General features: G+C 47.2%; 1 protein-coding gene across 1 annotated transcript; it reads right to left on the bottom strand.

Moving 5' to 3' along the window:
* Positions 1–650: 650 nt before the first annotated feature.
* baz1b (bromodomain adjacent to zinc finger domain, 1B) lies at positions 651–17,197 on the bottom strand. The gene is made up of 20 exons (XM_010873595.4): positions 16,387–17,197; positions 13,893–14,009; positions 13,057–13,201; positions 12,695–12,905; positions 12,076–12,197; positions 11,638–11,835; positions 11,012–11,206; positions 8,071–9,604; positions 7,812–7,950; positions 7,401–7,546; positions 7,133–7,253; positions 6,860–6,958; positions 6,479–6,659; positions 6,088–6,273; positions 5,265–5,412; positions 3,672–3,819; positions 2,916–3,034; positions 1,957–2,093; positions 1,692–1,798; positions 651–1,409 (listed from the first exon to the last, which is right to left on the bottom strand). The coding sequence occupies exons 1-20, from the start codon at positions 16,503–16,505 to the stop codon at positions 725–727; spliced, it is 4,857 nt and encodes a 1,618-aa protein (XP_010871897.2). The 5' UTR covers positions 16,506–17,197; the 3' UTR covers positions 651–724.
* Between the last annotated feature and the right edge of the window lie 656 nt (positions 17,198–17,853).

The raw sequence follows: 17,853 nt of genomic DNA, 5'->3' as shown, positions 1-17,853 counted from the left end.
TTCACTGTGGAGATGGAGCAGGTAAAAAGAAAGAAAGAGAAACGTCCAGTTTCCACAGAGGTCGTCGTCATAAATAACACTGGAAACGCAATATCAAAACCGGTATTCTCAGTGGTTCAATGATTTGGCAGAGTGATAGCTTGGCTGTTGTGCGCGCCCACGTGCTCAAAGGCACGCCCGGAGGAGGAATTTTCACCCCCCCCCCCCCCCCTCAACACACACGCGCACGCCAAGGCCACTGGTGCCTTCACATGGCCAGGTTGCCCAGAGGTTGGTGTTTTGTCACGTTGAAAAGCAAAAACAAGAGAATTACGACATCAAAAGTAAATCTACATCAATGGCTGTTCTTTCCAGGAGAACGGTCTCCAGCTCGGCCCTCACCGCCCCAAGCGGCACAGAAGCCAAATTATTTTAAACCTGGGAGGATGAACAGGAAAGTGAGGTTTTACAGGGTGGGGAGGAATTCAAATGAAACTTAAGAGCTCTGACAAATCCCTGTCTGAAAATGTAAATTTCTCAGTTTGAAAAAAAGTCACCAAATATTAAATTGCGTTACAAATATAAATCAGTTTTTTCCTTTTCCAAAATATAAACATAAAACCAAAAACTCCATCTGAGAAGTTGATGTCCATTTCCTTGGGATGGGGGGGGGGGGGGGGGTTATGTTTTCATTTCAGGAGCAGAAAATCATAAAAAAAAAAAAAAAAAAGCACCCTGGATTTCATTACGAGCGTTTCGGCCGCTTGGAATGTCGGTGGCTGGCCCTGTTCTCCTCATCACTCTCCCCCCCATCTCCCCCGCGACCCCCCCGCTTCCGAGTTCTCCGGTTCCCGTGCTCCTCCCCGTCGCTCTCCTGCTCCCGATAGTCTCTCCGGTTGGACGTGGCGACGGCCCGCTTGCTCTTCCTCCGTGCACTGCCCTCCTCCTCCTCCTCCTCCTCACTCTCCTCATCCCTTCTCCTCCCGCTCCTCCCTCGGTCGGCAGACCCTTTCCTGGGACCACCCACCTTACCATTCATCTTCTGCCCCTTCTGAGTTTCCTCCTCCTCTTCTTCTTCTTCCTCCTCCTCCTCCTCCCCATCCTCCTCCTCCTCATCATCCTCATCATCCGAGACTTGTGGGGTCCGACTGACTTTCTTCCGCTGGCGGCGCCGGAGGTAGCTGAGTCCGGGCAGCAGCTTGTGGAGAAGCTCGGTGAAGCTCAGCTCCGTCTTTGCCATGCAGGACAGCACCGAGCTCCCCACCTGGTTGTACTCCTCGGCGTTGGAGAACACCAGCTTGATGTCCTCCAGGAAGTCCTGGGCGTGGCGGTACTGGCCCTCGCTGAACTTGGCCTGCATGGTCTGGAAGTCCATGGGGTTGCTGATGATGTCAAAATAGTCCTCAGCCTCCTCAACAGACACCGGCTCTCTGGGGAGGGATCGGGGGGGGGTTATGAGTTAGGTCAACAGTCTTAAAGTCAACTCAAGAAGTATTGGCACCCTTTTATGAAATTAACAGTTCGCTCAATTGAACTTTGGCTCCATTATGACAAAGTGTCCCGATACTTCTGGAGTTGACTGTGGATCAGCCTGTCAAGGTCCAGACCCAAGCAGTTTAATCAGTCCAGTTAAAACCTGTTCAAGAGGCTTTTCACCACTTTAAGAATGCGAAAACGCCAGACGAGCGGACCGGGCAGCGCGTCAGTCTCACCTGAAGGGCCAGCTGTAACGAAACTTGACCAGTTTCTGCAGAATCTCCTCACACCTCTCCAGCTCCAGAGCCTGCCGACGAACACCTGTCTTGGAGCTCTGACGCACCTGCAGGCAGACAGAGAGACACCCACGTTTTGAGAGAGGGGGGGGGGCACATTTCCTGCATAGAACCTGTCTTGCACCACTTAATCAGAGTCACAGATCAAAATATTTTAAACCAAGAGCCGTGTTTTCTGCGTTGATCTGCTTGAGTGTTTCCTCACCAGCTCGTCAATGTCGGCAGGACTGCTGGGGGCGGCCCTCTGTTTGGGGGCTTTGGTCGGGGGAGAGTGCTTCTTAGAGCCCCCCTTGGTGGGTCCCTTGGATGCTTTAGAGCGCTTGGTCTTTTTCCGTGGTCTCACTGTGAAGCAGAAGGGCCCAGTTACACTGCATGTACGGCTACAACAGAGCTTTATCACAGCTCAAGTTCTAAAAATGTGCCAGACTTTTTGTGTCTTCAGACAGACACCCTGAAACAAAATCCAACCTCTCGGCCCGTGTTGAATGACCTAAAATGCACTGGGCCGAAATCCACTGAGAATCGTTAAGCAGAGCCCGGTGAGTTTGGTTTGCATGATAAAACGTGGACTTGTGTCGCTACCTCGCACTCAGGCCTAAACTCACAGTGGATCACTCTGCCACAAACTCTCAGCCCACTGGGGGTGAAAAGCCCACCAGATCAAAGGGGCTCCCAGGCCTGATGGAACAACAACACAGACAATGGACGAGGGAGAGAATGGGCTCAGCATTCCAGTCATTCCCAAACCTCTGTGCACACGGGAAACGGCAAAGAGCCCTTTGTGTGGAGTGTAGTTTTCTGTCGGCCCCTAGTAGCCACGTATAACTGCTATGCTACAAAACATGCCTAACTCAGTCTTAAGACTCCTAGTCCGCTGGTCTTCTCTTTAGAGAACTTACCAGCACACCTGATTCAATAAACACAGCCTGCAGATGTTCAGTTCACCAACGCTGCTCTCGTCAGTACTGTTTCAGTGGGTGATTATGGGGGCCTCCCAGAGGTGCAAAAGTACCAAGAAAGTACATGGCTGTGTTCACCAGGTGATGGAAGCTCCTAGTTAAGACTTGAACGACAGGGAAATCCAATGCGTTTAGGTCTTAGCAGCTTCCCACACCTTGTGAACACAGCCAAGTACTGGTGAACACTGGGGTGAAAAATACTCACGGCTGTGGCCCATAGCCTTGTAATCGTTATCTTCTTCATCATCATCTTCAAAGTCCTCAGATTCAGACTCATCTTCGTCCTCCGAATCCTCCTCCTCCTCTGTGTCCTCGTTGTAGTTTCTGGAACAACAAGTAGCTCTAAGTATTCCACGCGAAGGAGTGTTCCCTCCAGGCAAGCAGTATTGAAGCAAAACAGGCTTCTGGGTTACCCAGTGCAGAAGAACATGTACTACCAGGAACTGAACGGGGTGACGTCCTGAAGGAAGTGTTGTCAAAACAATCCAGTGATGGAGTATCCTGCTATGGGTCTTCTACAGCGCCCTAATTAGACCCAAACATCTACCTTGTTGACGTTCAAGAGGAATTTCCAGTGAAGTGTGGCTGTACTGTGTGTGTGTGTGTGTGTGTGTGTGTGTGTGGCTGTACTGTGTGTGTGTGTGTGTGTGTGTGTGTGTGTGTGTGTGTGTGTACTGTGTGTGTGTGTGTGTGTGTGTACTGTGTGTGTGTGTGTGTGTACTGTGTGTGTGTGTACTGTGTGTGTACTGTGTGTGTACTGTGTGTGTGTGTACTGTGTGTGTACTGTGTGTGTGTGTGTACTGTGTGTGTACTGTGTGTGTGTGTGTGTGTGTGTGTACTGTGTGTGTGTGTACTGTGTGTGTGTGTGTACTGTGTGTGTGTGTGTGTGTGTGTACTGTGTGTGTGTGTACTGTGTGTGTGTGTGTACTGTGTGTGTGTGGTGTCACCAGGCGTTTCCTACCTCCCACGGGAGCAGCGTCTCTGAACGGCAGGCTGGCAGGCCGGACACAGCCACTCCCCTTGTGGGATTCGGTAGAGGGCTGGGCGCAGACAGAACAAGTGGAAGGCCTTGTTGCACTCGTCGCACAGGATGAGCTTGTCATCCTCACCTGACAGAAAGGACGTGAGGCAAAATGGCCATGATGATCAGAGACAGATTCAGGGAGAATTTCAGGCCAGCAAGTCATCCACTCCAGAAAGAGACCACGTTTAAACAGTCATAGAAAGACAGTATGAAAAAAGGACAATCCAGGGAGAAACAACATTGCAAACGAACACAGCCTCTCATGTCCACACCTACACACCAGGCCCGAGGTTACAGGTCAGAGGTTACAGGTTAGAGGTGCCATTTGACAGGCACAGGTAACAAAATACTGAGGGCTACACAAAGGGGTTAGGGTGAAGGATACGGGATTGGGCCAAGGAGCGGTCACGAGACATCCAGGGTCATTAGCACACAATAAAATAACACGTCTAGTGCAGATGACTAAATTCAGTGAAAGGTTTTCTTCACGGGCCCTTTAGTCCAGGAGTTTGGGGAAGGTACATATAGGAGTTTACATTTGTTTTGAAGCTCTGGAACATTCAAAACAAAAAGGCAGCTTTGGAAAGTCATCAAATGATAAAACATAGCCAACTTTAAAGGTTATAATAAACATTTATCTGACACACCTGAACAAATGTTTGTGGATAGTGAAATTATATTTCTGGATTTAATTACATTTCTAACAGTCTTATTGGAACACTACAGCTTTGCATTAGCAATGGACATACAAATAATGTACATGGATTGAGTTGATGTACACATTTAGAGTAGAAATATAATATGAGTGACTATATGTACAACATGGTCGTGTCAATGGAACAATACTGACGATTCTCAAAATATAGATGGTGATTTTCAAGTCTGTTGTATATCATCATTTGCAAGGTAATTCCATATAGCTCTTGTCAAAATCAATGAAATATGTTTCAGCTTTTCCTTTTTAATTAGATGTATCCAGATAAATCCAATATGCAGGTTTTGCTGATTTGAACAGCCCAAAAATGTCTGATAGTTGTGAACATATCCAGTGAAAAATGATTAACGATTTCATTTTTTTTTTTTTATAAAAATGTTTATAGCAGTGATAAAAATACATACCATCCACAATTCTTTCCTTTCCACTGATATTACACACTTGATTGTCCAGACTCCCAAGGCCCACCCACCTTTCTGACGTTACACACTTGATTGTCCAGACTCCCAAGGCCCACCCACCTTTCTGACGTTACACACTTGATTGTCCAGACTCCCAAGGCCCACCCACCTTTCTGACGTTACACACTTGATTGTCCAGACTCCCAAGGCCCACCCACCTTTGTGACGTTACACACTTGATTGTCCAGACTCCCAAGGCCCACCCACCTTTCTGACGTTACACACTTGATTGTCCAGACTCCCAAGGCCCACCCACCTTTCTGACGTTACACACTTGATTGTCCAGACTCCCAAGGACCACCCACCTTTCTGACGTTACACACTTGATTGTCCAGACTCCCAAAGAACACCCACCTTTCTTGCGGCAGACCTTGCAGCGCGCGTTTTCCGCCGACATGTCCCACTTGATGCAGGCGTCCAGCATACCCAGGAGGACGTGCATGCGGGAGAAGGTCTGGGCCTCACAGATCGCAGTCTTCCATTTCTCCACAGCCGTCGCTACCTGCACGGGCAGAGAAATTACATTCGCCTTTTAATTTCTGCTCATTTTATTAAGGGAGTTTAAAACAGTGACTCTTCAGATCCTACAACAGATACACGTTGCCGCTTAAGCTCAAGTACAGCTTAGGTAGAGCAATATCCCCCCCCTTAATACCATATTATACTAATAATATGGTTTAGGGTGTTGGGGAATAATGCTGAGATCGTCTCAAGTGTGTATGAGAAGACTACAAGAGACTGGACAGAGAGTTTAAAAGGGAATTATCTAAGGCACTCCGAATATTTTATAGAAAACAATATTTGAAATACTTTATATTTTAAGTGCAGATGCGTTCAGTAATTTATTTTGGTCATTGTGCCAGTAGACCAAAATAGATATAGCCATTTTAAGAAGTTCTTATCGTCGCTGGTCCTTCTTGGTCACAGACTGTATGGCGTCACCATAAATTGGCACGACGGGGGCAAAATTCTGAGAATGGACATAATTGTGTTTATATAATTTCATTAATATTTCCATAGTTTGAGATCATTGAAAAGCCAAAACACACTGGAATTTTTAAGAATTTAAACCCATATGAAAGCATCCATCTTTAAGATTTGGGGGTCCTATAAACACCATATTGTTCTTTTTCCAGGTAGAATACACCATCGTCTATCTGAAACTGATAACACTCACTCTGGCCTCCTCCGCCAACTTCTTCTCCTCATCCACCTCCTCGGTCTTCCTGCTCTCTTCCCCTTCCTGCTTCTTCCTCTTCTTCTGTTTGGGGGCCATGAAGCCTTGCAGGAACTTCTTGATGACACAGGCCTGAAGGGTGATGACACACTCCCCAAAGTCTTTCAAGTTCTCCAGGCCACGCACCTGAACAGGGAAGCACAGTGACAGGGGGTCAGGACATGCTCTGCTACAAGTACCGGGCACAAAGAAGAAATACAGCTGAAAGGGCAACTGAGGAAGTATAGAAAGTATAATGCAACGATTGCTTCGTATGACCTGACAAAGAAAAGTCCTGGATGAGTGGTTAGAACCTCCTGATGTCCACAGGATCGTATGAACAAACGGTTACCTTTTCCTCAAACTCGTCCATGGTGTCATCCATGTAGCCCAGACCGCCCTTCTGAAGCCGTGAGGCCACCTCGATGATGTCACTGCGGAGGTACTTCAGCAGCTCCTGGTAACCGTCGCAGCTCCTCAGGCCCGGGCTTCCTTTGCGGGCTAAGTTGATAGAATGGAGGATATCCTGGTACCTGCACGCGAACAACATCCAGCCAAACAGTCAATCACACTTCCCCCCCCTGGGCAGTTTGTCAACCGCCCCTGTCGTCTCAGCAGAAAAGCCATTTTGCAATCCATATAAACGACGGGGAGCAGGCATGAGCCCAGTGAACCTGTCGAAGGGTGTGTGTGTGTGTGTGTGTGTTACGGGCTGAGGCTCGCGTCTCCTCACCTGCACTGCAGCCTGGTCTTCAGCTCGCTCTCTCTCACACCCTGCGCGTGGAGACTCTCCACCAGGTCCTCGAAGTCCCGCGGGGAATCACACACGAACCTTCCGCGCAAACACGAGGTTAGCGTTAAACACCTGGCATGCCCCTGTCGAAATGTAACGATCTACACGCTCGTTAAAGCACCGTTTCAGCTTTGCGACGAGAAGGACAAGTCGCGTTACCTATAAATCGAATCAATGCGTGAAGCCAAGCATGGCCGTCCATGAGTTTCCTACCAGAGGTTCTGCCCCAGCTTAGGAGTGGTGGTCTCTATGCAGATGTTGGCTGGCGCCCCCTGGTGGGCGGCATCGCCCAGAGCACCATCTAGACTGCTGCCATCGTCCTCCTTCTCAACACCTGCGGGACCAGGAACCGAATTAACGTTGACTGAGTGGCGTTCAGCAGCCACCCGAAGAGAAGAGAGTGGTGAAACGGGAAGGTTCAGTCATTTCCTTCTGAACGTCACACGGGGGGACGTGGCCAGTGGCCAGGCGTGAATCTTACCATGGGCCTTCTCCTCGGAGGCCTCCTGGTCGTCAGGCTCTGCTGGCGCCTCCTCTGAGGGGAGAGTGTAGTTGTAGTCGATGCTCTCGTGCACCCAGCCCTTCTCTATGTACAGGCCAGGCACCACATCGGAGAATAGCCAGTACCTAAGACACCCACACACAATTTAAACAGTGCGCAAAAAAACAACATGCTCTGAACCTCTGTGTGTGTATGTATATATGACCGTCTGTCTGTCCAGGTCTATATGACCGTCTGTCTGTCCAGGTCTATATGTCCGTCTGTCTGTCCAGGTCTATATGTCCGTCTGTCTGTCCAGGTCTATATGTCCGTCTGTCTGTCTGTCTGTCTGTCTGTCCAGGTCTATATGTCCGTCTGTCTGTCCAGGTCTATATGACCGTCTGTGCACACCTGCTATGGTTTCGGTCGGTCCCCAGTGGGACCCTCCTCAGGACCAACTTGGCCTTGTTGATGCCGTCCAGGAAGGCCCTCTCCGCTGCAGCCTTCTGCTTGCGGACTCGTTCCTCCTCCGCCTCCTTCTCCATGCGCTCTGAGAGGAGTGATTACACTGTTTAAACCAGGGAGTCCCCCAACAGACTCCAGGCATGTCATTCGCCATGCCCAAAACACCAGCGTTCCCCATCTCACAACCAACAGAAGCGGTCCTTACCCTTGTTCTGCCGATCCTGCTCTTCTTTCTCCTTCTTGGCCTGGATGGACATCAGCCTCCTGCTCTTCACTGTACTGATCATGTCTTCCTGCTCCTCGTCCGCCACCTCTGCTTTCACCTCCTTCTTCAACTCCTTCTTGGCAACGCCTTCTTTCTTCTTCTCCGCCTTGGCGCCGGACGACGACGTGTCGCCACTAACGACGCCCTCACCTTTGACCTCAGCCTGCTCCTTGCGCCGCTGCTTCTCGGCCCGCTTGCGGTCGTTCACCTCCTTGAGCGAGGCCAGCCTCTCCTTCCACAGCTCGGCCGAGCGCTGGTGCATGGCGTCCACGTGATCCTCCACAGAGTAGGTCATGAGGATGCGGTGGCACAGCGCCACCAGCAGGCTGGCCTTCTCCGCCGGCGTCAGCTCAAACACCTCCACCGTCTCCAGCTGCTCCAGGAACTCGCTACTCACCACCTGGTCGAAGCCCCAGAAGAGTGCCCAGTCCTCACCCCCAGAGCCCTGGCCGGAGTCTTCCCCGTGGGCGTCACAGGGCCGAAGGCACAGGCGAACCAGCTCCGAGACGGAGTGGAGGGTGAGGGGGATCTCCGACAGTGGCATGTCCAGTTCACTGTAACCCTCTGCCAGCTCGTCCTGCAGCAGGGTCTGTAGAAGCACCACCAGCACACGGTTGAGATAGAGGAAACCCGCTTTCTCCCCAGCCAGAGCCTCCATCAGGGCCGCTGCTGTGACTGGATACTGGTCATCAGGCATCAGTAAGCCCGCATAGCAGTTTAAGAAATCCGCCACCATCGCCACGTCACCGAACAGGGCATTGGGCAGGCCCTCCGGCATGTCGACCAGCTTGAAGACCGGCAGCGCCTTGCCGCCCTCAATCTCCTGGTCCTCAAAGCGCCGCTGCTGTTCGCGGCGCACCTGCATCTCCTTCTCTCGCCGTTCCTTGGCTTTCTCCCGGAGCTTTTCCTTGATCTCCTCACGTTTCTTCCGCATTACGTCTTTTTTCTCCTCCTCACTCATGGCTGCCCATTTTCTCTTCTGCTCCAGCAGCTCCCAGCGCTTCTGGACCAGGTCCCGGAGCTCCTCTGGTAGCCGGCCTCGGTCGTCGGCGGAGAGGGCCTTGGCGGCCTTTGTTATGAGGCAGGACATGGCGTTCCTCTTGTCCTCCTTGCCCTTGTGCTCCTTGTAGTAGCGCAGCAGATGTAGGGCCATAGGGTGGAGGGGTTTCCCCAGCTTGGGGGTCCCTGGGCCGGCACTCCGGGCTCTCTTCCGGGGGCTGCTGGTGGGAGGACTCTTAGCCAAGTCCAGCAAGGTCATCTGCTTCATTTTGGGCTTCTTGGCGGAGCCGCCCTTTTCATCCTTTTTGGACGACGCCTTCTGGCCACTCTTGCCGGGGGTCTTTTTGCCATCAGCGGATTTCTTGTCCCCTTGTTTTTTCCCGGATTTTGGGGTTGACAGGACAGAGGCCCCACTCTCTCCTTTCTTGGAGGTGCCGGAATTCTTTAACTTCAGCGGCGATCCGTTCATCTTCATCTACAACAGAAATGTATGAATTTTAAGACTAATCGCGCAAATTACAATGAACACGTTAAAATACTACATGGGCGGTCTCTTCCACCCCGGTTGTGGAGCTCTGTAGCTCCTTCAGAGTTGCCATTGGCTGCTTCCCTTACCACAGACTTCCTTGGTCGGTCACTTGGGTTCTCGGTACAGACTGCACTAGGCAGTCCTAAATTGTGCCATGTTCCTTCAAATAACTACTACAAGGTATTTAGCCATGCTCCTATGGGATAATTGTTTTTGCCCAACTGTGTGTTAGGGATGCAACGAACAACTATTTTGCTAATCCAATAATATGTCAGTTACTATGATTAAACAATAAATTGTATATAGAAAGAGATACATTAATTTTAATGGTGGAATGAGTTTTATAAAAAAAAGAACCCACAAAGAATCGTTCAAGAGCTGGCCATCCAGCTGAACCGAGTAACCAGACAAGATGAGAAACCAATGGCCACTCCAATAGAGCCTCAAAGTTTCTCTGCCAGAAAGTCAATCCTCTCTGCAACACTCCTTCAAATCAGCCCTTCATGTTAAAGTAGCTAGACAGATGCTATTCCTGAGTAATGGCACATGAAAAGCCGCCTGAAGGACCCAGCGAACCGGAGGAATGATTATCGGGTCTGATGAGACCAAGATCAAACTTTAGCCTGAGTGCCAAGCTGAGTGCCACATAAGGCAAAAACAAGCCACTCATCACCAGGTTATTACCATCACTACAGATTAGCATGGTGGATGGAGCATCACGCTATGAGGACACTTCTCAGCAGCAGGGACAGGGATCACGATGAGGGCAAGATGAGTGGAGCAAAACACGGATAAACAAGACTGGAGGGCCATTGAGTGGCCCGGCCAAAGCCCAGACTCATACCCCATTTAGCATCAGTGGGGAGACCACGAAGTTCTGAATAAAGGGTCTGAGGTTTTAGTTCACTAATAGTCAACCGTTCTCTTGACCAATTAAAAAACTAAATCCCTGTATATTAACACACATTGTGTTTTAAGAAAATCCACCGATCTTGTCTGATGCTTTATAAAATTGAGTATCTACTTACTAAACCATGGAACCTATGCATTACATTTTACAAACAATTTGAGGGGAATTTATACTGTATTTGACAGACCGTGAGGGGAGTTTTTTGCTTACAGAGCAGTCGGACAGATTCAAACCCATACTGCAATAGTACATGGGCTTAGAACAATAGATCACCCAGGGGCACACAGGGCTGGTTTCTCCATGGAGCTTCTCCACCCCATAGTACCCTCAAACTCCACCTCTAATCATTAACTGATTTAGACCTTTTAGCTGGTCTTTGTATACTTTTACTTGGTCTTTATTATCTATAGTCCATTGTTATCACGGCCATAAACTTGACCAACCTGCATGTGGCCCCAGATTGTAGGGCTCAGGGGCATGCTGAGAGAATCCTTCTTTCGCCTCCTCTTCTTGTCTCCCTTCTCACTCCCTGAACCTACTCCTTCCGGGGTGTCCGAGGTTTTCAGTTTCTTGTTGGGTTTGCCCTCCGGCGAGCTCAGACTCTTGCGCTTTGACGAGACCGGATTTTCTGTAAAAAACTGCAAAGAAAAATATATAATTCACGCAAAGACAACCGACAGTTTATTAATTAGGCCACCAGGTACACAGAAATCATGAATTCTACAGAATCACGTGGCCATGGTTTTGCTACACAAAGCAGCTACAAAGGCATCATGTCATTTATCTACGGTTCACTGTAATGGGAAGAACTGGTGAACTAAGCAGCTATGAGCGTGGTATGAATGTCAGATCCAGGAGCACGGGTTCAAAGACCCGGTTGTCATTCTGTCATGCCGCCAAACCCTGGGTCAATGCCGTAGACCCCACCGCCCCCAGGACCTCAACCCAACTGGGCGTCGTCGGGGATGATACGGAACGGGTCGCGCTCGGGAATCAGCGCCTGTTAAAAAAATTTACGCTGATCCCCAGACCCATAAAAATCCCAACACCACCATGAACCCAAGTTCACCTTCTGCGGATCCAGGAGGAAGTCGCTGAATTTGCTCGGAAGGTGGTACTTCTTCACCAGTTCGTCCTCGACCACCCAGGGGGCGGTCTCTCCCATCCCCAGCCGCAGTGCGTAGTGCCGGATGAAGTAGCGCATTATCTCCTTGGTTGGAGGGCGCTCTGTCCGGAAGAGGCTGTCCACCGGGACATCACTAATGACCTGCGCATACGGTTTAGGGCAAGAAAGAGAGAGTAAGGATCACATAAAACCGACAAAGCGTGCCAAGGAAACGTTTTTGCAGCAAAAAACTAAGACGTTTTTGTTTTTTTTCCTCCCTAAAACTTCAGGTAACCCTTTAAAGGGTTTTGTGAATAACGAACAACCCAGTTGCATTAAACATACACACTTGTTGGCCTAAGGTCAACAAGGGGCATTTTAAACAGCTGAGAGGACACCAACCTTGTCCTCATTGATCAGCTTGACGTCGTATTTGTGTGGCAGGAACTTCGGCATCACCCATCTCTTCTTCTCCTCCTTCATTGCGGTGGGAAGTTTCCTGGGGGAACGCCGCGCCCGGTCGCCTGATGGCAAACAAAGCCAAAATAGATCTTAATATTCAATGGTCAAATGACAGCTACAGGCTACAACCAACAGCCAATGACATCCTGAGTTTGGTTAGGAAGGTTTTCCAGATCTCTGGCCCTTCAGCTTGGAACGAGCTACATAGGGATTTTAAATTAAATGATACTGGCCTGTATAAATTTAAATGCAAGATGGAGTGCTAGAAAACAGCATGGGGGGGGGTTGTAAATGTTTTGAACTACAAATTAATTGCATTATCTTGTGATGCTTTGCGTTTAATGCATACTTCAGTCTGTAACTTCAGGTGCTAATTTCGTGGACAGGTCGCACTTGAAAAAGGGATCTCAATGTGATCTAACCAGGTGAAATATAGGACATACGGTCAAGTCAAAACATTTGAGCAGTAACTAAAGGAAGTGTCTTTTTGCAGTTAAAGCCATAACCGTTTCATGACATTAGGGGTGGAAATGTAACTTTCCAAAGGTGCTGTACTCACTGAGGCTCTCTCTCCTGCTCTCCCTGGGGTTCTCCTCTTCACAGGGCAGCGGTTGTTCCTTCTTCTGGTTCTCCTGGCTGGCATTCTCCTTGTCACTGGAAGGAGAGTCGCAGGCCCCCTCCAGCTTCTTCTCTGACGTCTCACCCTCAGCATTCCCCTCAAGTGGGTGTATCTTCACAACCTTAACCCGCAAGCTCTTTTCCTTTCCCACCTAACAACCCCCAAAACAAATTAATGAGGAAAAAGACAATGCATTTGGAGGAATACCCATTAACCACATTTCCACTTCCCTTAACTTCCAGCTCACCACGTGAACCAAGATAATATATCTAAAGTGTTCTTCCAAAATAAAAGAACCTCACCAGAAAGTCACACTCTTCATCCGCTGCGTACTTGGTTAGAATCTCCACCCACGCCAGGTCTACCAGCTTGTCCAAGGAGACAGTGTTGTGATGGACAATCTCCAGGACGGGCTTCTCGAACCATAGTGGATACTCCTCTTGGAGCCTGACCAGCAAAAAGTCATGTCAAACCATCGTAAGAGTTTGGTTGGTGCTGGTATAACCAGAACATAATGTCTGGTGGGTACCGGCCACCTCATCCAAACCAGTATGTTGGTATGCCAGACTATGTATACCAGGCAAAGTGGACTATGCGCTCGTATGAATCGGGCATCACGCTACATCTGAATTCTGAAGTACTCCTGCTCTGGAAAATATTTAAAAGGCCGGACAGTAGGACTAGAAATTCTATTTGTTTTATAATGTGCCATCAGGAGTATGGTAGACTAGTTCAGATCACTGTTCTTGAGCAAATTGAGGACAAGGGGGCTGAGGAGATAAAGCAACAGATAAGTGTGAAAGGCTAAGGGAGTATGAGCTACGGCAGGACATAAGACACGGCAGATGTTTTCCAGATACATGGTGGCATGAGGAGAGTAGTCAGATCCACAGCCATAAAAAAAAAAGACATTGCCTCCAAGACAACTATTCACAGAGTCAATATAATGTAAGGACGGGCGAGCAGATAACATCCAACAACAGAGCAGTGTAAAGAGAAAACGCTAAGCGGTGTGCTCTACATATGGAGCTGCATCGTTCTGCTTACGCACGTAAACATGATGTGAACTTCTATTAAAACGGAGCCCTCTCTGATAGGGTGAGGAGATTAACGAATGAACACGGACATTATTACTCACAGTTCGGTGACTTCCTGCTCCTCCTCCCAGGCCTCCTTGTGAGTGAGCTGGTTGCTCCCAGTGCTCTTGCACGTCCAGATGCGCTCGGCATACCTCTGCAGGCGTGCCTCGTACTCTCTGGCCATATCGTCAGGAAAACTACAAGACATATCTCTCCCCCCACCTAATTTGTCATAACATCCATGTGAATGATGTGATAAAAGTGTAACTCCACAGCATGCCATGATATTAGTCAAAATACGCACTTGTAAATACGCACAAATCATTAGTAAATACGCACTTGTATTAATGTTTGCAACTGGAACCTGTCACCCCAACAAAGCTTGGCAACACAGAGTATAATAGCACGCAGGGCCTTGGTTTCTGGTCTTTTTTTTTTTTTTTTTTTTACAGCTGGTTGCCAGGTAAGTACCAATCTAGCTATCTCAAATCAATGCACAAGACATTAAGTGAGTTTTGCTACTTCACATATTAAAAGCCTATTTCACATCAATTCAATTTTGACACACAAAGACCCAAAAAGCATTCCACAACTATAGTGTTCTGAACTCATCAATGGGCAGCCTTTTTAAGTTTGTAATGAAAGGTAGCATGCTAGCTAACAATGTAGCTAAGCCAGAGCCAAACTTCATATTAAATAAAACAATAGATTTGGGATAGGGATGCATCTAGCCAGTAAAACAAAATTTGAATAATAAAGCTAGCTACTGGAAAGGTAGTAACTAGCTAACATTAGTATAAACAAATTAGTAGCTGCCTCCTGTTAGCTGCTACAATCTGCACAACTGAAGTATGGGGCTCTTGCAGAGAAATGCTGACAGGAAGGCAGACTTATATTTGACAATTCTGAAAATATTTGCTTTTCAACCTATCCGGGGTCACCCAGTGTTCCTGCGTGCAGTTTAAAGGAAATGTTTTCTACCTATTGCTAGCCAGCATTGGCATAATAAAAACATATAATAAAAACATAGGATCAATTGACAACACAACTAAACTACTTGACTCTTCTAATAATTCTTCTAGCTAGTTCACTAGGCTCATAAAGCCAAACCTATAGGAAAGCCAGGATTCAGGTAAATTGTGGGAGGAAACAGTGTGAGTCAAATTAGATAACATTAGATGTTATGTAAAAATGTTCAGGCTAGGTTGCCATCATATGAACGCTTGTGCTATTTTAAGTAGCTAAGTCATAACATTTTGAAATGTTAGTCATTTAACACACTTATAGGAGCATGTGGGGTTAAATGCCTTGCTCAAGGACACATCAACAGGCTTAACATCAATTCCATGGTCTAAACCAGCAACTATTTGCTTACTAACCCAACACTAAGTATGTTACCTTGTAACTGTACATCAAACATATGTGTGTTCTCTGCTAGTTTCAAAATGGCTACCAGGAAAATCACAGCTAGTTAGACATTATTTGGTACAGTACATGCTCAACTCTTTAAATTGCAGATCAGAAGTTTTGGAATAGGGCTTACTTATAGATATCTTGTAACCATATATCAGATAGGGTTATTGAGGTTTTAGAAAGACTAACAGTAGCAATGATTGCACCACAATATTCCTGAAGCTATATTATTACAATAGTAGGAGACTACAAAGTCAAGCATTAAAGTGCTTTTTGGTTTGACAGTTGAGCAACATGCACTTAGAACATAATTTGCATTGAGCATATAGTGTGGCACTCTCTTAAAGGGGTTGTCAATTCAACAAGTACAACTTGACAGCTTGATCTACAAGTCAAATCTGACCGACATGATCGAGCTAGCCAGTGTCAAAAATTGATGTGACATAACGTGAAGGAGTCTGTCTCAAGTTTCCTCCTTACTAGTGTACTCCGGGGCTATACAAACATGATCTTATGAGTTCCGCACTTCATGTTTTCTGATTTACAAGACCAGGTGTCTAACAGAGGCCATCGCTAAACTACTTGGACTATTTTACGATGTAGCTTAGTGTTGTGCGTAATTGGGACAAACCCCTGCAAAAACCACGGCCGTCAACACGCCAGGAACGGAGTTGCCAAACCCGTCTCCCACACAGTACTGACTGTAGCTAGCTATGCTATCAAACGCGCCAATGAGTCGGCATGTGAGAGTCACCCAAACAGTAAACTATTAATTACAGATACATAAGATACCTAGCCAGATGGTTAGTAAACAATAAAAATAATAGTAGTTATGGTGCTAGTCGAGGTAACTAGTCTTAATATAGCCAAGGACATAACTTAAGCTAGTACGATTACGCCGAGTCTATAACTGTGCTTGGTAAGATACAGGGAAATCTGCTAAAACAATGCAAAAGCACAACTGACACAGCTAGCTAGTTATCGTAGCTATTATTAAACTTCAGAAAGTGAATAACATTTAACACACTGACAAAAAATTAAACGTATCACATAGTATGCATACTACGGTTGTGCTTAGTAACCAGTTAATTGGTTAACTGATTCGCCGAGAGACGGCTTTGCCCTAATGTGAAAGGATACTCTTTGTTCCTGAAGGCCTCATTGGTGTGTTCGATGATGTAAACCTCCTCATCTGGGCCTGGCGGCCCGGCTAGCGGCTTAACCAGTGGGTATGGTTTCCGGCCCAGCAGTGGTGCCATCGTGAGTACAAGACGGCAGCGATGACGACTCTAAAAATAAAACTCCTAGCACAAAACTACGGAAAATATGATTATACAGCCTTAGCATGTAGTCAAGTATCCAAAAGAATATCACCAAGCACTCTCCACGTTCCCGGGGCATTCAACGTGTAGCATTTAGCTTGCTAACCTACTACTGGCTAGCTGGCTAGCAAGCTAGCTAACGTTAGTCGGCTAAATCCTCGTTGCAAAACAATAACACAGCACTTCTTCCTAGCAGTCACGTCGCATCCTTGTTCCGTTTGCTGGTAGTAGTGTCATTATTTAACACAAACGTGGCAAAATCGTCTGTTTAAAGGTGTACAATAAGAATGTACTCTATAGGTATTTGGAGAAAGTTCTGCTAGTCCAAAAAGAGGATGGAGATGCAAGCTTCACAAGATTCTCGAACTCGCGGCAATAGCTGAGGTTCCCGTCAGGGGGTCTGGCGCACTCTACTACACCCTTGTCTCCAAAAACTAGGCCTCTTCTCACGAAGTGTATAGTATTACTATGTATTTACGTCCTTGAAGTTGAACTTGTAATAATGATAACAACGGGTCGTAATAACTACATTGGAAAAAATGCAAGACGATAACACTTGGGTTAGAAAAATGGCGGGAGTTCTTACCCGGCAAAAACCCCAAAACTCTGTTTCCCCGGAAGCAAACAACGTCGTATTGATTTATCCCGCCCTCTGTTTTCGATTGGTCTCACGAGTACAGCGCCCACAAAATCGATCACTCACTGGTCATTTCTACCTGTCTATTTCATATTGAGCCGCCGAGTTAACGTGCACACGCTCAAATCCTTTATTTCCCTTTGCTTCGACTTGCTTGTGGAGGTGTTTGCCCTTCACTGCGTGGTCAATTTACCATACATACAACTGATTTTAGTAGCAAAAAACATGCTATATTTGTGTCCATAAAGACAACAGACAAAATTATGTTTTCTGCATTTTATAATAGAAACAAATGTGTGCAGTTTTCTGTTAAACTATATTAGTCTACAGATACATATATTTTCCAAAATCACACGCCATCATCTCAGCCATCTGTCCCATGATTTACTCGACTAGTAACTTTCAACGTGTTTTAGGGGTTTAATCTAGCCATAGTTCTAATAAAAAGCAAGAAAATGAGGCAATTGTAAGGGAGTGGGCGTTCAAAAATGTTCTCATATTTTTATGGTTGGACTGCAAGGTCTTGTAAGCCCGTTCTCCGTTCATTCATGGGTGGTAATGTGCCCAAATAGTTGGGACATCTGACTACTATCTGAAAGGACCCTGCTTCTAATCACCCTAAAGCCAAGGCCAAAGTCAAAGAAAGAC

This window comes from Esox lucius, chromosome 1 (genome assembly GCF_011004845.1).
Source record: "Esox lucius isolate fEsoLuc1 chromosome 1, fEsoLuc1.pri, whole genome shotgun sequence".
NCBI lineage: Eukaryota > Metazoa > Chordata > Actinopteri > Esociformes > Esocidae > Esox > Esox lucius.
The sequence above is the reverse complement of the archived record's forward strand: the minus strand, read 5'-3'. Positions and strand labels throughout refer to the sequence as shown.